General features: G+C 43.3%; 1 protein-coding gene across 1 annotated transcript; it reads left to right on the top strand.

Moving 5' to 3' along the window:
- The first annotated feature begins 1,259 nt into the window (after positions 1–1,259).
- LOC115780741 (RNA-binding protein Musashi homolog 1-like) lies at positions 1,260–23,259 on the top strand. The gene is made up of 14 exons (XM_030730122.1): positions 1,260–1,417; positions 1,954–1,994; positions 2,721–2,802; positions 2,956–3,040; positions 10,988–11,029; positions 11,503–11,595; positions 18,018–18,066; positions 18,632–18,714; positions 18,866–18,983; positions 20,212–20,292; positions 20,896–20,952; positions 22,294–22,356; positions 22,606–22,760; positions 22,889–23,259. The coding sequence occupies exons 1-14, from the start codon at positions 1,353–1,355 to the stop codon at positions 22,928–22,930; spliced, it is 1,056 nt and encodes a 351-aa protein (XP_030585982.1). The 5' UTR covers positions 1,260–1,352; the 3' UTR covers positions 22,931–23,259.
- The last annotated feature ends 224 nt before the right edge of the window (positions 23,260–23,483 follow it).

Here is a 23,483-nt window from a genome sequence, read left to right as displayed (position 1 = left end):
GACAATAAAAAATGAAGGACTGGGACATGTCACTCTGCAAAAGAGAAGCATGCACTGATTAGCCACAACATTAAAACCACTTGCCTAATAGTGTTTGGATTGGACAGAGACCTCAGGAATATCCTTTGGAGTCTGGCACCGGGAAGTTTGCAGTGGATTTTTGGGGATTTTGAAGGTCATGTTCATATCTTAGGTGTTCCCTGAGCAATTCCTGAGGTGCAGAGGAAGGCTTCTGCTGTTGAGGGGGGGTGGGGGGTTATCGTGAGGTGACTTGCATCCATTTAGGTTCAACAGTATTAAATGCCATGATCAAGGTTATCCACTTCACCTGACAGCATGTATTACATCATATCAATAACATTACATTACACTGTATAAGATCCAATGATACATCACCATGACACAGATTACATTAGATTAAATATCATTCTGATAATGTAGGGCCAAGTTTAAATTGTATCATATATAATCACATTTAATTATGACTCACTGCATCAAGGGAGCTCACATATAAGAAACCAGGATCTCACTGACATGTGCAATATGAAAATCTAAGAGTGCCTTCCAGCCAGCTGTAACTGTTTCACATAGTGTAACCTGGTTGCAGATGCCTCATTTCACCTGAGGCCTAACCTGGCACCACAGGAAGCCATCTTTTTCCATTATGTCTTTCCTGTAGCCCCAAACCTGCTCATACATTAAGCTGATGTAGCGGGATTACTAATGAGTGACAGAGTACTAGCAAGTAAAAAAACAAAACAAACAATAAAAAAAAAAAAACTGTTTTGCACATATAACCTGTCTGATTTTGTCCTGTGTGATTGTGAGTTTCTTTTCTTTTGCTTATTTATTTAATTCCCTCTCGTCTTTTATAGCAGGCTACTGAAGATCTCAAGACATTCAGTACGCTTTACTGGGCCATGCTGTTGTGATCAACCAATGACGAGAACGGCGGGGAAACACTACACACACACAGAGAGAGAGAGAGAGAGAGAGAGAGAGAGAGAGAGCCACTGGCAGCATGAATAAAGGCAGGCAATGTGCAGGAGGGAGGGGAGGTCCGAGGCCGGGGTAGGCTACGGGAAAACGAGGTAGAGGCGGAGTCTGTCTATGAGCGTATATGCATTTGTGTGTTTCCTCGCTCACCCCTCCTCCTTTTTTTTTTTAACCACCCCACCCCCACCTCTGCTCCCCCCTCCCCCCCCCTTCACCCCCCCTCCCCCCTCATCTCCTCCCCCCCTCCCATCGTGCTTGCCCGCCCCTGAGTCTGGAGCAGCAGCAGCAGCAGCAGCAGTGGAGCTTCACTGCCTCTCCTCGCCTCACAGTGCGGGAATATACCAGCGGAGAGCAGAATGGATACGGAAGGGAGCCAGAGCAGCCTGTCCTCCAGCACGGACAACTCCCCCCACGACCCCTGGTAACAGCCTCAGCCTGCGCGCCTGCCTTTCGCTCGCCTCTCGGCCCGGTTTGAGTTCACCTTGGACTTAAGTTGAGTTCAGTGCGGGAGCGGAGCCGCGCCGAGACAAAAGACAAGCACGCTGTGTGTGTGTGTCTGTGTATGTGTGTGTGTGTCTCTCTCTCTGTATGTGTGGGATGGATAGACTCAGCGGAGGAGACGCAGACGCACCGCTTGCTTTCCGCCTGTCCCCCCCCCCCCCCCTTGTTTGTTTATTTTTCTCGCTTTTCCTCCAGAAGGCCACATTGCAACTTCTCCTCCATCATCTGGAAAATCCTCCCCCCCCCCCCCCCCCCTTTTTTTTCCTCCTCTAGGGGATTATAACGGCCCGACTGGCCGATTGGTGACTTCGCAACATGGCCGATGCTTTCTTCTTACTTTATTGATGCTATATTACGCACAAAATCCTCCAGATTTCCCCTTGAATGTGCATGTGTTGTGCTCGAAAGACGCGTTTTTATTCTGTGTGACTTACAGCTTGTGTTTCTCTCATTCAGCAAAATGTTCATCGGGGGTCTGAGTTGGCAGACAACACAAGGTGAGCTGTCCCGCACGCTACTTTAACAAGTCTGGATTAAAAGCCTCCTGTTTACTCCTTTATGCGTTTTGGTCTAATAATAGCTTTCGTGATAACCTGCGAGGCTTCCTGAAGTTTAAGAAGAAACGCGGTGAATAGTTAAAATCAAAGCCTCCTATTCATTAAGGATCAGCTCTAGGGTTTAGACTCAGGAGACGCAGGAGATCGTGCACATACGACGACTTGTCTGCTTTTCTTTCCTGTGCACTCATTACGCTGTTAATAACCGAGGAGGGCATTCATAGTAAAAGTGATCGATTATTCAGCGTTAAAAGCTGAAGTTGGGCTCATTATGTTGCCCACGCTCGTGTTGTTGTTTTCCTTATTGTTGCACTCCGCTGAATCCATTCATTTATTTTAAGAGCGCAAGGCTGATGCACGGACACAGTTTATTCTTGTTGCGATAGCCCGTGTTATTATCCCGCCGCTGCTTCTGCTGTGTCAAAACAGCGAGCGTCACCAAGTGTGTAGCTTTGTTTGTGGTCCGCAGGGCCTAATGGGCTGTTGTGCTGAATGGTCAGAGAGCCCGATGCACAGTCTCCGGAGGACTGGAGGGGGACACAAACACAACGTGGTCCGCCCGACCCCATTGTCTCTCTCCAGCCCCTGCCAGCACATCAGGGCCTGTAAGATAAGTCCCACACTCCTTCCTTTTCACTTAACAGTATCTCCCTGGTGTCTTTGCAGAAGGCTTGAAGGAGTACTTCTGCAAATTTGGCGAGGTGAAGGAGTGCATGGTGATGCGGGATCCCGTTACCAAGCGGTCGAGGTAAGAAGGAGGCGTGTGTGCTCCGCCGTCCTATCACTGGATGCCTCATGCTCTTCCATGCTTTTCCATGAGAGCTGTCGTGAGTTTGCATTCTGATTTTGTCACTTGCGTGCCCCCCCCCCCCCTTTTTTTTTTATTCACCTTCTTTTGCAGGGGGTTCGGCTTTGTAACATACGCAGAACAAGCCGGTGTGGAAAAGGTTTTGGCGCAAAACAGACACGAGCTGGATTCTAAAACGGTGAGTACTTACTTTGAAGAACTGGATGGTACAACTTGGGCAACTTTTCTTACTCAGATAGTGTGTAGCCTGTTTTTTTATTTTATTATTATTTTTTTTATTATTCCTCTCTTGGTGCATTTTGCCTCCAACAGTATGGCTTGTAAAGTTGAGAAGTGCATTTTGAAGTCCCCCCCTCAAGCCCTCCTCCTGTCTGCTCATTTCCCTCTCCAAATCCTGGTTCAGGGCGCCAACATGAAAGCGTTCTTTCTTGGTCTTCATTGCCATGGTTACCTGGGGACCTGAATGGGGTAGGAGCCCCTTGCAAAAAACCCTCACAGGTTTTTATGCAGAGCAGAGAGTTCACAAGTTTTTTTCTTCTTATTCTTTTTCATAGAAAAATAGCAAGCAGTAGTTTTTTTTTTTTTTTTTCAGTGGTAGCTCTCAGAGTTTTGGGGAAGTGTTGTGGCAGTGGATCCCAATGCTGATGCAGGGCAAAGGAAGACTGTGAGGTCAGAATAGTTGAATTTAAATAGTGATGCAGCTCTTTGGGATTTGTCTGCGTTTGTCTGTGATTTCCCCCTTCTACACTGCTTTACCGTGAACAAACAAATGTGGGTAAATTTCACAAACCGCTCGCCAAACACAGGACAGACAGCACGCTTGTGTTCAGGTAATTCATATTTATGCGAGAGACAATGACTCAAGCACCAGTGTGAATCTCTGTGGTTTGTTTTGGTGAGAATCAGAGGCCTACATTTGAATATCTATTAAAGTGTGAATGCTTCTGTCTTGGTCATGCAGATTGGTTGCAGGATTGGGGACTGGGTGTGTCTTTGTCAGCTTGTTGTCCTTCCTAACCACACGTATACACACAAACGCACACACACACACACACACACACACAATAGGATCATTTGAGAGTGAAAATCGGTGGCACAGGCAGGCAGCAGGGCCCAGGGGTGGAGGAAAGGTAGAGTTGGTTAGTTGTTGGAGCAGGCCTGTTGCTGGGGGTGACGCCAGCCTCAGGAGACGGTGCTGTAACTGCACAGCCCAGTGGGATTTATGTCTCCATAACAACTTCTCAGCTATTTTGCATTGAATTTAAGACACCGGTTTTGGTTGGGTGGCAGAGCCCTGACACGAAGATAATGTCAGGCATTTCTAAGTACGAAAGATTATGATATTATCTGTTTGTTTTTTAACTGAGGCTGTTCATCATTTAGAAAGTTTAAAGCTGCAATTCTCAAACATGTGAAATAAACAGACCTTTCGGCAGCACCGCTGTAGGTCCTGATATTTATTACAAAAATGAGCATTGCTGCTGGTAATATGTCCTTTTTTTTTTTCACCTAGCTTGGAAGTAGGTTCTAAGAAGCTGCAAAATGTTACTCAGTGAGTCATGTTACCTCTTAAAACTAGGTGCTGCCAGAGTCTTTGAGAGCCAGAGCCTGTGTGTTTGTGTGTGTGATGTGAGCACTGGTTTGGACGCCTCTGGTAGCTCAGCTTGGCAGGCCACTGGTGGGGTTAGGCGTTGCCCTATTATAAACCAAAATACGGCATAAGGCTAAACAATAATAATGTTAATGACTCAAATGCAGCCTGGGTTGCTCAGGTTGTTGTGGCAGCAGTCTGCGGGGGGAAGCACGCCATGGTACCATTTATCCAACCAGGCGTTTTAAATGGGGGGTATGGTTGCCATTTTGTTGCTCCGTTTTGGAAATATGACCCCAGAATTTATTATTTGCAAATCTCACATTTGCCAAAGCTATATGTATTTTTTTTTTCCTTGCTTGTAGCTTAATTCTTGAAACACCGTGTAAAATATTTGATATTACATTTTCGCATCACACCTGGAGTCTCTCTTTCTCTCCACAGTATTGTTTGATCAGCACGAGATGTGAAAGAGACATTCCTCGCAGGAAAGAGGAAGAATATTTGATGCTGTGATGTTTATGCCAAGCTTTGGTTCGCGTGAAAATATGTGAAAGCCATAAAGTAGGAACGAGCGCTCGTGTGAAAAGGATAAAACACACAGGGTGAGAAGTCAACTGCAAACTAACCGGTGCAAGGTCCATGCTGCTGGTTAGAACTGGTATTAAACATTTACAGTCCTGTTACATCCTGTGTTGTGTTGGTTGCCCTCAGAAAATCAGTCACAGGTTAAAATATCAAGTGAACATTATAATTATTCAGTTATAATATAATAAAGCTGCCTGTTGTTTTCAGTGAGAGGTCTGCCGAGGTTTGTTGTCTTGGTTCGAGGTTAGATTTCCTGTCGGGGCAGAGTGTGGCCTCGGGGCATTGGTGTGCTGTTGTGTTTCCCTGGCCAGAGAAGAAGGGCACAACTGGTATTTGTTTTCTTGGAGAAAATGCTTTACTGGAACCGGTTACGGGAAGAAGAAAAGATGAGCCCAGATATTTTCAGAAAAGCGAACACTTCTCATTCCCTCTGTGTGGTGATTTCAGATTTTATTTATTTATTTATTTTTTTTGGCGTGTTTTTATTTATGGTGAATTCTGTTTTTTTGGGTGATTATGTGTCGGCAATGTGTGATTATTTGGCATTTGTTATTTCTTCACAGGGTACGCTCCCAAAATAACCCCTGAAAAGATTAGTGTAGTGTTGAGTTAAGGTTACTGAAAAGGAAAAAAAAAAAATCATAGGACAGAGAGATAAGAAATACACAGATTTTAAAATAAAAAAAAAAAAAGTAATTAATTTATTTGTTACAGCAAGTAGGCTGGAATGTCCTTTTCAAGGTGTTTAATAGTAGGTGGTAATTGCTGCTTTTGGCACGACTGTCTGTGAGGGGAAAGCAGTAGTCGTCAGCATTGTGCTAATATAGCTGCTTTCATCTGTAGCCCCCAACATATGTTAGCAGCAGTCACTGTGGGCCACTGGCCCCACAGTCTGCAGTTGCAAGTGGCCTAACACCTGGTTAGTGGAGACTTTAAATGCTAAGATGGACTGCTCGCTCCTGATTGGAAGATTAGCTGTTAATGCTGACGTGGACAAAACAGGAGAGGGGGAGGGGGGTGGGGGGTGGAGAAGGTGAAGAATAGGAGAGAAGGGAAGGCCCTGTGCTGTAATTAGTATGGATCTGTAAAGCATCTAATCGGATTGAGAGAAACAAACTGGATTGGGCTTGTGAGGTCCGTGCACGGCCTCAGATCCAGGGATAAAGCTTGGACCTGCTCTAAAGGTGGATCCAGGGAGCTTTCTTGTCATGCTACATGTGCACGACCCCACCCCAACCCCCCCCAACAGTAAACACCACCAAGCACAGCAGCCACCCTGGTTAGGCGCTCACATGGAGGGTTACAGAGGTAGGGATGGAGTTAGGTTGAAGGTCCTCATTAGTGAGCTTCGTTAACTAATTACTGTGCCATTGTTCAGCTGTGCAGATTGACCCTGCTGGCCTGAGCCCAAACAAAGTCTCCCTCTCTCACTGTGTGCACATGTATTGACATGCCAACTGCTTTTGTCTCCTCTTGTGTTTATAGCTTTTTGTTAAGCTTATATTGATTGTTTTGCCATAATGGGGTAGCCTGTGGTGTTTTTTTTATTTTTTATTTTTTTTATAAATGTGTTTGCCCTTTTCTTGCTAAAATGTCTTGGAAGGTTGGCCAGTGTGTCAGAGCTTGAATGTCTGCATGTGGGAGTATGCGGAACAGGCCGCAGGTCTGTGTTTGTACATATGTTTGTATTTTCACCTACAAACTTACATGCATTACACTTTGCATACTTGCGTTAGTGTTTCCACTTGTTCTACATTATTTGGGTGCTTGTGAATGTGCGTGTATGTATGTGCGCCTGTGGGGGTAGCACAGGAGCCCCAGTTCCTCTACGGGCCCATCTGTTTTGTACTCTTTGTCCTGTTAATTAATGAAATCAGAGGGGCTGCCTGCTGGGACGGCCCCGCTGCACCACCACACTGGACAGGCCCGCTCTCTCGTGGGCTGACTCTGTTTTCCCAATGAATGCCTCCTCTTTCTCACTGTGCTCTCTTACCTTTACACCCACCCATCTACTGACTTGACATTCTGTTTTATGATTTATTTTATTTTATTTTTTTGTTTTGTTTTGCAGTTTGTAACACTGGTGGATGCACTGCGCCCTGTGAGGTGACTATTGGTCATAGATTAGCATAGTCTTAAAAGCTAAACCACTAAAATCATACTGCAGGCTCTGTCACTATGCTGCTTAGAATGAGCGGAGGTTGGATGTCATGAAGCAGGATGTTAGACCAGTTCATGAACACTCAGTTATAACTCTTGTTTTTCAAGTCTGTGAAAAACAACTTTTTTTTTTTTTTTTTTAACCTTTCTCGAAAAGTTTTAACGTTTTTCTTGAGTAGCTACATTTTCACCAGTCTGATTGGGACTGCTGCGTGGCCGAGCTTCTTTTCAAATGTCAAGCCACTGAAGAGCTATTTCTGAGTGTTGCAAACAGTGACCTGGCTAAGTCGTTTTACTTTTTGCTTTGTGGCCTATCTGTCTTCCTTGAGGCTAATCTGCCAGTCTGATAGATGCTTTAGATTTCATTTTTATTACTGCCTCCCTCTGAGTACTGCCAGATGTAGAAATTACATGTTAGATATATTTTGTTACTTCACTGAAGTGGAATGATTTTTTTTTTTAACAGCATGGCATGACAGTAGCTGTAGCAGCACTACTACAGATATTACATTAGGCCTAACCTAGCCTAGTTGGTAACCTTCAGTATTTTGAGGAGCCTCTGATAATTTACAAGCTGTAACAATATTGTCAATTTGCAAAAGTGTGAAATGTGATGGACAATCTGATGATATATCATGTAAAATTGATCAACTTCACTCCTCTGATAGGATAGATTAGCAGGACTGCTGCAGTGGGATCATGTATCTTGATTTATTAGATATTTGATTAGGCTGATACTTGAGCCTGATTCTGCTGGAGGTTTCTTCCTGTTAAAAGGGAGATTTTCCTTCCCACTGTCGCCAAGTGCTTGCTCACAGGGGAATATCTGATTGTTGGGGGGTTTCTCCCTATTATTGTGACGATTGTTATTGTGATTTGGCGCAATATAAATAAAATTGAACTGAATTGAATTGAATAATGCCAATATGCTGATCTCACACTTCTTAAAAAAGAGGAGCAGCTCCAGAGATCACAGAGAAAACATTTTTTTAATCACCGTGCTGCTGGATTCATTAAAAGAAAAGGCTGTTGGACATTAGTGCGTGTTCACAATCAGCTCACAGAAACTTTCATAGAAACTTTTTTTTTCATGTGCTCACAGTGGCAATAACAATGTGATTAAAATCTCATGTCAGATGTCCATTGGTTTGTGACCGCTGTCATTCTCAGCTCATGCTCTGCCACATGATCGCCTGAAGCCATCTCCTGCCCTCTAGTTGTGTTAAAACAGTAAAAGGCAGGTGGGCCGAACAGAAAGCCGGAGGCAGTGACCTCTCAGCACTTCAGTGTCAGGAGGAACAATAGACATTTTGCCCACATATGCCAGCCACTTTACATCAGTATGGTATTTTCAAAGTTAGGATGTCATTAGCATGCGTTACTGACTCTTGGAGTTGTTACTGTGAAATGAGTTTTTTTCAGTAGTAACTTACACTGTATTGCCTAAAGTGTGTAGCAATTGTTACATCTGTATTTGCCATTCAAAGTATTTGGGCCTGCATAATGTGAAGAAAAGCATTGATATCAATATCTGAGATATTGACATGTGGATATTAATTATACATTTATATACATCTTCCCTATTTAAAGGGTACACCTCTGGCATAGACCCCACACGAAGGCCTGTGCCTATAAAAAAGATAAATAGGTAAATTATAATAAAAATGAATTTATTGAACAAGGTCAAATGTTGCCATGCTGGGTGTGAATGCACGGTGTAAGTGAAATGAATAATCATATTTGGTGATTGTGCTTGTGGCGCGTGATCACCTCACAGTGCCTGAAAATTTGGTTCATAAGACAGCAATATTTGCGCCACATTTTTAAAAATTCTTTCAAAGGACAAAAAAAAGGCTGAATCATATACTGGACAAATGCATACACCTGTAATGCTGTAATGTCACATTTGGCCCACTGAGCACAGACACAGAAATGCTGTGTTGTCATTGTTTTGTGAGCGCGCTCGGTTGTAGCAAATAGTCGCTGGTGGCTTCGCGTGTCCTTGTCACCTTGGTCTTTGTGCTTTGACCAGCTGGAGGTGACATGGCTCTTCTCATCTTTGTGTCCCACTACAAGGTGCAAAGTCCCTCTGCAATCCCTTCCAAGGACGCTGCAGCTGCATCTTAGTTACACAGCGCTGTGCTCTCGAAGCGGTGGCAAATCTGAGGCACTCAAAGGTCCTCGTAGGATATATCTGTCAGTAGATTTGTCATCAGAAGCAGGGCATTATCACAGCAAAGAGATGAAAGGATTGTTTGAATATTGAATGAACACCCTCCTTTGTATCATGTGTATTGTTCACATTAGAACTAATTATTTTAAGCTATTTCATAGGGCACTTTTTGCTGCCAATATCAATTCAATACCTCTGATAGCGGCTGTGGGAGACACGAGGGGTTTCGCTTCACACATCCAATTATTAGAACAAAGATGAAACTCTAAGACCATAATACACTACAAGGTCCTGTGACCTAAAATCATCTCACTCGTTGGTTTGAGTGAGAATAACATGAGATTCCTCACAAATTTAAAATGCCAGGCCAGGCTTTGCATATTTAGCATTATTAAAGGCCAGCTCATTCAAAGCTCATTTACTTCTAATTTTATCTGTAACCTTGACCACTGCTGAGACATTCCAGTGGGGAGAAACATGGATACAGTCAAATCGGGCTAATCCAAAATGGAGCTTGTCAGGATTTGTGAGATGAAAAAAAAATTAAAAAAAAATCTATCTGTAATATATTCAGAATCTTAGATGCTCGTTTTGGATTTGAGACTGCCCTGCTCTGTCTAGTTTGTGGCTAAGATGCATTTAGTTGTGTCTCAACACACAATTCAGAGAAAGTACATATTCCTGTCTCACTGTGTATTTTGTTCCTTATGTGTGTTTGTTTGGCTGGCGTGTTTGGATTTTCAGGGGCTTGCATAAACAAGGGTCTACTATACATATTCGCGGATTAGCATACGGTCTATTTCTGGACTTGTAGTCCTTCAGATGGGTTCAGACTTTGAGGCTTTGTGTTGTAACTAATTCTAGTTGGTTAACAGTGTGATAATTCATTGATGCCCACAGGGGTGTTTAGAACAGGATGAGCTACTGAGCAACAGAACCCGAGCAGGTCGAGATCTGTTGTCACCACTGCAAATAAAATAAAATAAAATAAAGTTGTCAGATGTATTTTAATGTCTCTCCTCCAGAAGAGACATGATCATTTATTTTTGAACTTAAATATGCATTTGTAGTCCTGGAACCTTTCAAGCAATGACGTGTGAGTCCGCATTACTCGTGTTTATGGTTGTCAGCGCGGTGAAATCGGTCTGTTATTAGTATTGATGGTGTGTTATTTTGTAGCTTTACAGCTCCCAAAATCCTTAATAAGTCTGTTCTGTTATTGGAGTTGTAGCACAGTGGGAGTTAGACCTCTCTGGGGTCTAATTGACCCCAAGCATAATAGTACGGCACAGAACACGTAGTAAGATGTAGAAACTGTGCAGCTTGTAAATTTCTTTTTGGCAAAGTAGATGTTTATTGATGAACAAAATATCATAGATTATTTATGCTTTTGCTGCCTGTATTTTGTCATTTTTATATTACAGTATATATATATATATATATATATATATATATATATATATATATATATATATATATATATATATATATATATATATATATATATATATATATATATATATATATATAGTGTTTTAATAAACAAATCAAACTTAGCAATTTATCACTTTAAAAAAAAAAAAAACTCATCATGACTCATCTTTTCCCAACAGATCGACCCAAAGGTGGCATTTCCCCGCCGGGCTCAGCCTAAGGTGAGTTCACCCTGAAGGAGTTAACAGTAAGGAGGAGTGGAGATGATGTCATGTGTCACCCCTAATAAGGCAGCCCTGGTTGGCTGGGATTAGAGTCGGCCACATGATCTAATGGGTGCTACAATCCACTTGTCCAGCCTGACACCATGACCCCGTATACCCTGGCTCCTGTATTGCCCCCTGTAAACACACACACACACACACACACACAGACACACACATATTTTCTGGCTCACACCTAAATGGATGCTTGCACCGATGATTCACCTGCACACATGCAGCACACATACACACACCTCAGAGGCCTTAAATTGACATTAATTAGTTTGAATTCCTGAAAAGAGCTTTAAGAACCCTTTGAGATTAGACAAACACCAACCAACACAAAGTCTCTTTATCACAGGCAGCTAGCACACACCTATTGTTATTAGTGACTAAATGACCTCCTGCTTCTTTTCCTTCTGTGCTGTTAGCTGGTGACCAGGACAAAGAAGATCTTTGTTGGGGGGCTGTCAGTCAATACCACAATCGAAGATGTGAAGCAATACTTCGACCAGTTTGGAAAGGTAAAAAAAAACAAACCTACTGAAGACTTGCAGCCATCACTCTTAAGCCTTAATGCTGCTGAACCTTTCCTTTGCCTGACCTTGACTTACCCTTCACAGATACCAACCTTCATGTTAGATATGTGCACATTCAAATGGGTTTTAACTCAGGTTTTTAAAAGTGGATACTAATATTTTGCCAGCATTTGGTTGCTTATAGCTCCTCTCTTAGTTTTGAGAGATGAAGAATTATTAACTCTCATTAGCTTTTGAAATGATTTACCCATTAGCCAACAGTTCAAACATTTTAAAAATTTATGAGCTAGTCTAACAGGTTTCCCTTAAGGTGCTTCAACTGTTTTAGTTCACTATTTTTATTAAGTACATAAACATCTCAACCAATTATTGGTTATTTTTCAGTCATTTTCCAGCGTTTTTATTTCGAGCTTGCTGTTAGCTTCTCTGCTCACCAGCTAACAAGTTTTCACGCTATCAGTGGGAACTTGTTGTGTTCAGGTGTTACAGTACTTTGATCAAATTACTTGATAAAAATTTTATCAAATTACTTCAGCTTGCCCACAATCTGCCCCTGTACCTTCTGGCAGCTGCATAAGCACACCCTGGGGTGCCTCTGGTTGGGCTTGACTGCTCTAATGGACTTCGTGCCTTTGATAGATTATATTCATCTACTGACTCTGTCCAGCTGACAGTTTTTTTTTAAACTTTCTTTGTAAACTTTTTTTGTTTTGTTTTTTCCATGGAGAAAAGCTAGTTTTATAGCTTTTGTTCTAAGGCTGTCCGTTTTTCGAGTTAAGTCGAGACACCTTAAAAGGAGAAAACTGACCTATTTTAGGAGAAAAAGTGAAACAAAGGCACACGGTGAAAGTGAAAGAGACAAATGGTTAACGGTGTGCACTTATGTAGCTCCTTTTAACCTTAGCTAGCTTCTTCAGAGCACTTTATAGTGGGTTTCTCTGAAGAGCGCAAGTATTAAAGAGGGAAACAAAGAAAATGCTGTGTGGTCATTAGTGGTTCTGCTCTCCCAGCTGTACTATTACTTAGTTTGTTAGTTTATCTCTTTTGTGAGCTGTTTTGCTCTTTTCTGATCACATTTTAGCATTTCTGGCTTCGGCATTGGGCCTGCTTAGCTCCTTTGAATGAAATTTGGTGAAAGGCAAACACATGCTGTGGAGACAGATGAGTGGCCGGGGGAGAGGGAGGTTAAAAAAAAAAAAAGCAAGAGGAGAAGAGGAGAGGGAGATGGCAGGGGACTGAAAGGGAAGAAGAAACCCCCCACAGAGAGAGTGGGAGGGGAACTCAGAAAAAGGTTGAAGGGCAGAGAGAAGGAGGAATGCTGAGATAGTTGTGAGGAGCAAAAGTGATTATTAAAGGGGAACAGGACCAATCTGATGAGAAATAAGTGTGTTAAATTATCCATACAGCAGTGACATGTTGGGTTAGTTTTTAGCAAACTACTGTGTTTGAATAGAGATTGGGCTTTTCAGTATTAACTAATCAAATGCAACAGCTGCTCCTGTAACAGCCCCCCTACCTTACCCCAAATCAGTACTTCAGACACCCTCCCATCCCGCATACATACGCACGCACACATACACACACACACACACACACACACACCCTGCTCTAGTCCCTCTCAGCTTGTTGCCGTGGTGACCTGCCTTCGCCCATTGTCCTGCTATAATCCAGTGCTTTTTTTGTTTCCCTTAAAAAAAAAAAAATGTGCGAGAAGTGTGCATTTGCATGAATGGAAAGACGGGTGTGTGCATGAAAGTGTGACAGTGGCATCGTCGTGGCTGCAAAGGGAGGCGAGCTCGCATACATTTGTCCGCATGCAGACGGACAGCGAGGCTCACAGCCGGCGATCCAGTTGTCACAAACATTAAGTGTGCGCTTCTGCTGCCGCTGGTGAGCAGGACAGTCTGAAAATGAGCATTGCTTCAGGATGTAGGCCTAATGGGTTGGAAGAAATTAACAGCGCGAAGCTCCTTCTGCCTCGTGTCTGGCTGTGTTTTCTCTCAGTTGGCCTCTGACTCACGCTCGAGGTATTACTGTATTTCAGGTGCTGGTTCAAATTTAAATAATGGCTTTTAATTCTGGCTCGCGGATCCTGGAAGACCTGGGTTGCGCGCGTGAGTGTGACCCGTCGCACCCATTCAGGTGGATGTTGTGACATGTGACATGTTTTCCTCAGTGCACTCTCTAAAATGGCTGTTTGCAGCCTGTGTGCCGAATCATTTCTCCCTGGTGATTACAGACACTCATATCTAAGACAGCACTCCCTCCGCAGGATGAGGGAATATTTGGACTGTTTGGACACGTGAGACCAAAGCTGTATCATGGATAGCGGCAATCCCACAGTGCATTCCTGCTGAGCGGGAGGTATTTCTTGTTTATTATCTGAGCCTGGTTACAAGGTGCAGGTTTGGTTGGAGCAGGACTCAGTGTCCTGTTTATTTTCATACTGTGGCACCGCCTTGCAAGGAAAACACAGAATGCACTCTGCATTTTATGCAACTCTTTGATACGTGCTGAAGTTAGCTTTCTTTTTTTTTTTTTTTTTTAGCATGCCTCTGAAAGAACATCTACGCAAACTTCATTAGACTGGACTCGAGTGGCTGCTCAGTTGACACGTCAGGTGTTCTGGGCCAACCTGAGGAGTCAGAGGCATTTGTTTATGTGTAGTTTTCCTCGTTGAACAAATCTGAGCACCTCTTGCTAAATGTTCCCAGGCCAATGAGACTGCAGCAGCCACGTTTCTATTACAAGTCTGAGGTGAGGGTCTTGTAATTCCCCTCAAGCTGGTGGAGAGTTTTTTGGCCAAGGCTGAATATAAGATCTGTCCACACACACAGAAATGTGTTTAACATTTCAGGCATTAGCATTTCAGGCATTTTGGGCATACAGTCAATTAGGTTTAATCCAAAGGAAATCCCTGTTTTCATGCCTGTTTACTCTGCCTCTCTGTATCTTACATGAAAAGCACGATTTAAAATCTTCCTTTTTAAATAAGACCTAGAGAGTAGGTTAGCAATCAAATTAAGGAGTGGATAGAATGAAAAATGCAGCATGGACAGGGCAGACGGGAAAAGTTGGGACTCCACTCACCCATGTGAGCTGGCGATTAGAAGGCTTGACTGAACACTTTGTCTGCTGGCCTGTTTAGAGAGAGATGGCCGGAGAGAGTGAGCGAGAATGAAACGAGGGAGGGAGATGTGAGGAGACGGCAGGGAAAAAAATGTGAATGCCACCTTTCATAATCTGGCAAAAAAGTGTAATGGACTTGTCAGCAAACACTTGTTCTTCAGACAATAGCTGTACGCTTCACTAGAAACTGGTTATTTTTAATGCTGCTCTGGGGAAACAGCTCCTGATCTCGGCTGACCCTTGTTCCTGTACATCTGAGAATGTCAGAACTTGAGAATATGACCTTAACTTTACTTCGCTCTCTGCATGCATGCTGAGTAGCTAGCGACAGAGCTGCTGCTAAGTCAATCTCAGACCCCACAGCTATCCAATCAGATTGTCTTACAGCACCCTGGGCAGTGGACATTGTGAGATCTTCTCCTTATTGGTTTTGGCAAAGGTGAGGGGCTGGTGTGCGGCCACAGTCTGCACATCTTTCTGTTCTCATGGAAGGCAATTAGTTGAAGCATATTTGCATGATTATACTGCTTATTATCTGTTTTTTTTTTCTGCTTCCAATACTTTGCCATCAGAGCAGCTTAAAATCTCCTTGGGCTGGCAGGGTTTGCTCATCTCTTCCAGAATAGATGTTGCTAATGCTAACAGGAGGACTGGCTGTGAGTGTAACTCTACTCTTATGATAACATGTTGGCCTGCAGCTGTCTACTTGCTGTCCTCTTCCCTGGCTCTCTGCTGTGTCATTGAGTCTGGATGACCGGAAGGGTGGAAGACATGAGGGGGAGAAAAAAAGGAAAGGAGAAGAGAGGAGGAGGGGAGAGGAGAGGGGGGGCCGGGGAGGGGGGGGGATAAAAACTGAATGAAGGACAGAAAGAGGAGTGCGGGGGGCTCTGTGTGTGTCCCAAGCTATATGTTAACAAGAATGAGTGAGGAAGGCTGTAGATGGAACCTTGATCCTCTCTGCATATATCATTTTTCACTTTCATGGGTACAAACACTTGCACAGGCTTGATCTCAATCAGACGAGAAGGCATGCGTGTGTGTTTTTCATCTGAGTTAAGTATTAGAAATCAAATGGCCTGACCACCCAGAGGCCTCTGCCACTCGGGTTACACTGGTTTGAGTTTCAGTGCGCACTGCCTAATGAAAATAGCCGCGTAGTAGGGCTGTGCCATATCATATCATCTGTGATAATACTCATATAGATTTTTACTAATATTAAAAATGTCATATTGCGATATCATACATGCTACGGTAATGCCATATGTTCCCTAGTGTGAGCAACAGTGAGACAAGCCCAGGCATATCTGAGAGCAAGAGCGCTGTGTTAGTCTCCGATGTTGATTTAGTAGGGAGCTCCTTCAACAACCTCCAATAAAGCACGATACTTTGGAAAATATGCCACAAAATTGTTCCAGCTAAAGGCGGAAATGACAAACTTAGTTTCTCCACCTGAGGCAAAAACACACCATTGAGTACAAAGTAGGATATGATAGAGGCGATAGTAGCAGCTTGTGATGTGCGACCCAAAAGTAAACAAATCACTCAACCGAGCGTGCTAGAGCACTCGGTAGTTACACTCCATTTGACAGCAAGAGTAAACGGTAGGTGGAAATTACTGATGTGGTTACACGGAGGTAAAGCAGAGCTTTAAGTAGCTGGTTAAAAACCTCAAGTCAAGGGCACCGGGGTGGCTCAGGGGGTGAGCAGGTGGTCATGTACGCTGCATGGCTTTGGTGCAGGTGACCCAGGTTTGAGTCTGACCCATTGCCCATCGCTCTCCCTGCTTTCCTGTCTCAATTCACTGAACACTATCTAATAAAGGCAAAAAACTTGAGTTAAGATACAACAGTTGGAAAATAGTTTTCTGTTTTATTAGGTGACCGTATTGTGCGGGCTGCTGAAAGTTACTTTTAGCTATTTTTAGTGTTAAATAGTCATGTTGTACTTTTACCTTAAAATTTTCCAGGGAAAATACTACTCAGACTAGTTTTTGCTGTGTCACTATGATGTTTCTGCTGGTTCACACTTCTAATTAGGAAGTGGATCATCCCTGACAGCAGTTCATTGGTAAAGAAGGATCTTAAATGCCCTTCATTTCATTTACGCACACTTATAAATGCTGCTGCCTGCAAGCTGCAAGCATCGATACAACCTTGTTCAGTGTTTGTTTTCTACATGGCTGTGACAGATTTTCTTGAAATATCGTGATATAATTTTGACGATATATCGCCCGCCTCTACCATGCAGTCATACTCATGTATGTGATGTAGAAAAGCTGCTGCTCAGATTTTTGGCAATTCCTTTTTTCTCTTAAAGGCAGAAAATGTGAAAGGTTTTACTTCCACCTTGATCCCAGGCCTTGGCTTCGCAGTGTGCCTCCTCATGCCGTCAGAAGCTGCTAACTTTCCAGCCAGCCAGCGAAGGACGAAGGAGGGAGGGAGAAAGAGGGTAAAAAGGGGGGAGGAGGTGGAATATGAATAGGGCAGTGGAGTGAGTGCAAAAAGGAAAGTGGAGGGAGAAGGAGAATAAAAGGAGAGCGTGCTAACAAAGACCTCAGCTCACTTCGTTCTCTACTTTATAATCGAGAATGTTCACCAGCAGACTTCCAATCTGTCATCAAAACTTTAACTTTCTTGAATCTTTTTTACACCGTTGCCATTATTTATCATAGCAATATTTATCACCCCTTCATGCTTTTCCTCCCTCTCTTTTCTCTCCATTCCATTCATTGAAATGAGCTTGGGTTGGGAGGGGGGGGTGTTTGAATTCTTCTAATTGAAATTCTTTGCAAGGTCTCCATGGGAATGGTAAACTTTGCAGAGAGGGAAAGAAAGACGGCGAGGGCGAACGAATGGAAGCAAAAGAAAGAGGGAGAGCGCGGGACAGAGTTTGTGAGAACTCAGGCAAAGGACGGATACGCGGTGAAGAATGGGAAAGAATTTCCTGCGGCATCTCGTGAACGGAGAACATTCGCTTCTTTTTTAGCACTGATAGATTGTATTTCATTTTATTTTTACACAGCACCCCCTTTCCCCTCTTCCCTGTTTTCCCTGCCCCTCTCTTCCCCTCTCACCCTTCCATTCTTTTTCTTTTCTCCTTTGTCACCTGTCACCCCTCCCAGTCTCTGCCCTCCTCCCGCTCCATCTGTTTTCCCCTCTTACTCCGATGCTAAAGAGGGACAATGGCACCCCATGCTGTGTAATGATGTGTGTGCCCGCCAGTGTGTGTCTGTGTGTTAAGATGTCCAAGCTCATCCATTCTTTGCTTTGTTCTCACAGGTCGATGATGCCATGCTCATGTTTGACAAAACAACCAACAGACACAGAGGTGTGTACTCAGAGTTATACTCAAATGCACCCACATACATTATGTTGACACGCCAAGTGGGACAACTAGGAGCGCATCCTCATAAATAAAAGGAGAAACAGCACAATGGGGTCATTAGTTCTGGTGATCCTCTGCAAAAAACAGGTGGAAAAAAAGACCAAAATGTTCTTAAATCTTAGACTTTTGTCTTTCCTCGTTCTCACCTCCCTCTGTGCTGTTTCTGCAAAGTCAGGATCTAACTTAAGACAAGTGGGGAAGGAGGGAGAAGGAAAAGAGCAGGGTGGAGTTAGAGGTTTTAGCTAACCACGCCCTCTCCTCCTCAATGCTAGCAACCTGATTGACACGACATGTGAGATTGGCCTCATCGTTCTACATCTTTCAGCTGTTCAACTGCGCTTGTTCTTCCCTGCAAGATGTGACTCGACATTTCAAACACTCTTATTGTACCTACTCATATCCAAGGCTGAAAGTTAGTTTTCAAATGTTACAAATGTCAAGCAGGTGGAGGGGTTATTCAAGGGTTTCTGTTAGAGTTATTTTTTTTTTTTTTTTTACTCTCTTCCAGGTTTTGGTTTTGTTACCTTTGAGAATGAAGATGTGGTCGAGAAAGTGTGTGAGATCCACTTCCATGAGATCAACAACAAAATGGTACGGAACATAAAACGTTTTGAGCGTGATTTACTCACCGGTACGAGGATTGTGTTGCCAGATTCTGTTGTGTATTCATGAATCGTGTTGTGTATCTGTTGTGTGTCTTTATTTCAGTAATTTTACTAAAGCTCGATTTCCTTTGCTTTAGGTGGAGTGCAAGAAAGCTCAGCCCAAGGAGGTGATGACGCCGACGGGCTCAGCCAGAGGCCGTTCCAGAGTCATGCCTTATGGGATGGACGCTTTCATGCTGGGCATTGGAATGTTAGGTAAAATATAATATCAAACACAGTAAATACAGTATATGAAAAAAATAATATTAACAGGATGTATATTGATACTGGCACCGTTTTTCTTTATGAAGACAGAGCTGACAGCTTATGTGCTGCAGTGTAGTTTGTAGATTGTGTTTAGTTTATAATACTCAAAAAAAGGTGAAAGGATAATAAATCCACATATTCTAGAATGTGGAAAAACATTGATGCAAGGCACAGCATGCATCCGTAGGTCATCGGAAATACCACAGAAAAGCAACAAAATCAAAACACGTTGGATTTACCTTCAAATTAGAGTACTTCCTTGAAAATGCTGTCTATGTTTAGCTGTGAATAGCTCAGCAATATATCAGGCTCAGTATTACTAATACATTTTTTTTTAGATTCCCTTCTTGTTCACACTAAGGGAGACGCTTTAAAATGACGAAATATGACATTGCAGGTGCTCTTTTTACATGAGAAAAAATATTTAGGCTACTTGGGCCAAACGCACCTCCCTGCCTTTGCCTGACATTATTTTCTATGATGTATTGAATATTTAGAGGTCACGGACTGAAGGGCTCCACACACTGGAGTAAAACACTGTCTGAAGAGATTCTCATTGAGAAATCAAACTGAGAGCCCAATAATCTGCAGTTTGTGGTTGTTTGACTCCCTCTACTGGCCATTTCAAATCATAACATAATCTCAGTAAGGGCTGTAAATGTCAGTGACTCATACTACCAGGTCTGGCTCATGTCTAATTCATCTTTAATGACCCCATTTCCCGCTAATGTTAAGATAATGCGGATGCCTGAATCATCATACGTCTGGAGCGTCACCTTGAATTCAAAATGTTCAGAGGTTGATTAAAATGAACCCCCGGATGAGGGAAAGTAGAAGCAGATAAATGACCTTAAAGCACTCACTACTTAATAATAGCTGTCTTTACCATAGCGCCTTAGTATCTGTACTCGTCTGTGCAAGAGCAGAGGAAATTACCTTATAGGAGATCGGTTAGCTAACAACCACTGCAGCAGGTGAATGTATGACTGCACTCTTGAGGTGGTTCCAAAAATAAACCGGGATAGATCAGATGGCTAGATCTGTCTGTGTGTACTCATCATGAATTCTGCTTACCAGCCAAGCAGTCTCCCCTAAAACTCACTTTCCAAGTTTGTCATTGTGTGTCTTTACACAGCCAAGTTAATTAACCTGTTCTCTCTCTCTCTCTCTCTAACAGGTTACCCAGGTTTTCAGACTGCTACCTACACCAGCCGCAGTTACTCTGGTATCGCGCCCGGATACACCTACCAGTTCCCTGGTAAGTCTGCATAAACCTCACGCACAGTTCACTGGCTCTCTTTAGGTCTGCAGACAGGGATGGAAGAAAGGCTAAAGGCTACAGGCTGTGGCATGTCGATGATTTAACACCGGGAGGCGAAACATGTATGAACACCAACAGCCATGTAGATAGATGCTTTTCTCTCTTTTTTTTTTTTTTGCACACATTCACGCTTAATGCTGCCTTCATTTCAGTAACAGCAAGTGTGATTTTAAAGTCTCCTTGTCTGTCTTTTAAACCCTTCCCCCCTTTCTAAAATAGTTCCTTCTGTTTCAGATATTAGTTATTGATGTTTTGCCTTTCGTTTGTGATATTCACCCTTTTTCCTCTTATATTCTTCTCTGTTTATTTGATCTGCTTATGTAAGCCCCATTCAATTGGCCGTATCGCCCCTCCTTTTCCTTTGCTCCCACCTTCCTGCCTGTCCTTACAGTAGGTTTTTTTTTTTTACTTTCTGTGTATGTGCGTCTATGTTGACGTTGTCTCTCCGTGCGTGTGCCTTTTATAGTCTGGCTGGTGGATGGCGATTATTTAAGAATCTCTCTCTCTCTTTCTCTCTCTCTGGATCTTCTCTGTTTCTAGAATTCCATTTAGAGAGGACCCCCCTCCTGACATCATCCCATCCCCCTGAGCTGGCAGGTCAGTGCTGCTACACTCCTCCAAGAGCCCAGAGAGAAAACCCAAAGCAGCAGAAAACCAAATTAAACTATGAAGTTCATCTTTGCTAAATACAGTAACCCTGAATCACTGGGAACCTTCTTAAAAAAAAAAAAAAAAAAGCACAGCCCAAGGATCCGTCTGGCTTCACAAGCCTGCATACTTTTACATTTTAAATAAGATTTATATTTAATTTGAGCTTTAAGAAATAGTCTGCTTGTGTACATACAGTAAATGTAAGCCAACCAGCAGCAGCCAGAAACCAGGTGAAGCAGCTGGGCTTATTCTATTCAAAGGTAATCCAAACGTACCTACCAGCACCTCTAATGCTAAAGTAGAATTTATGTCTGTGAATATTTGGGTGGTTTTTCACAAAGTTAGAAGTTGCCCCCCAATTTTTTTTTTTTTTTTGCCCTAAGCACCATTCACGAACATGCTGTGAGCAAATTAAGGCTTAGAAGAACAATGGGTTAAAACAAGGTAAAACAGAATTGAAGATCAAAAAATATTGACCCCCAGCCAGCGGTTAGCACTGTCGCCTTATAGGAAGAAAATTCCCGGCTTGAACCCCCTGCCTGGCTGGGGCCTTTCTGTGTGGAGTTTGCATGTTCTCACTGTGCCTGCGTGGGCACTCTACTCCCACAGTCCAAAGATGTGCATGTCAGGTTAACTGGTGTTTCTAAATTGGCTGTAGGTGTGACTGTAAGGGTGTGTGGTTATCATTCTCTCTTTTCTAATCCATTGACTGGTTACCTATCCAGGGTCTACCATTGCCTCTTGCCCAGAGTTATCTGGGATGGGCTCCAGCCTCCCATCGACCTTCAATTGGATAAGCAGTTAAGAAAATTGATGGAGGGATTTATGGATGTACGCTAAATGATCTAAAGAGTTCCATTTTGCTTTGAGGACTATTTCTGACAGACAGAGGTGACATGATATGATGATATATTGGACTGAAAGCTTTTAGGTTGCTCCTAAGTCTGCCAGTAAATACTTTCAGCCTTTGGACGTGTTGTGCATATGGCCCCTGATATACAGGCGGCTCTGCCTTTACACTGACATCTAGTGGCTCTGAGTTGTACTCACATCTTCACTTGGAAATGCCATCCTCCTTGTTTTTAATCATTTTTTTTGTGTGTGTGTCTTATTTAATGCGTCTAATGCCAGATGCTATATGATGTTAGATCACTGCTGCCTTTACCCCTCCACCAGTTGGATTTAAATGACATGAACAGCTGTCATATCAGCCACACCGAGCTATAGATTATGACACAGGAGCCACAATGAGTTGTGTGATAGTTTTGTTGTTTGTATAATCCTCAGCCATTCCCCTGACTGCATATGGACCAATGGCAGCAGCTGCAGCAGCCGCTGCGGTAGTCAGAGGTATGTCCCTGTTTGTCTGTGTAAGAGTGAGAATAGAAAGCGTGTGTATGTTTACACATTTGCATGCTCGCCTTATTCACAATGAGTGTGTGCATGTTGGCCTGGTTGGAAAAATAAAGGAATATTTTTAGACATGCTTGTGCGTGTGTGTGTGTGTGTGTGTGTGCGTGTGTGTGTGTGTGTGTGTGTGTGTGTGTGAGTGAGAAACCCTCCAGTGTTGAAGAATGACTTGTCTCTCCTGCCTCTCAGGCTCCACCCCTTCACGCACAGCTGGCTTCCTGGGCACTAGCAGCCCAGGACCAATGGCTGACCTGTATGCCGCAGCTAATCAGGACTCAGGAGTCAGCAGCTACATCAGTGCAGCTAGCCCCGCCCCCAGCACAGGGTTCAGTCATGGTCTAGGGGTAGGTCATACCCCCCCCACCCACCCACCCACCCACCCACACAGACTTAAAATACATGCATGAATGCACATTTGCTGCACATAAAGCTGCTAAAAGAAGTGTATTCATCCTTCCGTGTGTGTCCTCAGGGTCCTCTGATTGCTACTGCCTTCACTAATGGCTACCACTGAGAAGACTCAGGTCACCGAGGATGGGAGGGCGTCGCCCCTGCTGATGAGCCAATCACAATGCTGGCTGCCCATTGATGGCACAACCTGATTGGCCGGCCACAGGCTCTACTGGGCACTCCTGGCTCCACGTGGTTCCACCCACCGACTGAATATCTTTTTAAATCCAGAACTCTCGTTTTGCTGTACTAATCTCACTTCAACATAACTTCCCCGTTTCTCCTCTTTTGTCCTCATGTAGTGTAATAACTAGAGCCCCCCCGTCCCCCCCAGTTATCCATTTTTTTTCTTTTGAAGCTGAGAAAAAGAAACTGCAAAAAAAAAAAAAAAAATCTCTGTGGAAGCCTTTGTCATCTTTGACAAAGACACAGAGAACTATTTTGAGTTTTTATTATTCTCATTTTATTCCAATGTGATACTTCACTTTATCATGAATCCTTCCCAGCTGTTGCTGATGTGAACAGAAACGAAGAAAGCCGTGCGAGATGGATCTCAAAACCGTTTTTAACAAAGGAAGAACAAATCCAACACAGTCCTTTTTTTAAACTCCAGTGTA

This window comes from Archocentrus centrarchus, chromosome 5 (genome assembly GCF_007364275.1).
Source record: "Archocentrus centrarchus isolate MPI-CPG fArcCen1 chromosome 5, fArcCen1, whole genome shotgun sequence".
Classification (NCBI taxonomy): Eukaryota; Metazoa; Chordata; class Actinopteri; order Cichliformes; family Cichlidae; genus Archocentrus; species Archocentrus centrarchus.
This window is presented reverse-complemented; position numbering and strand designations above follow the sequence as displayed.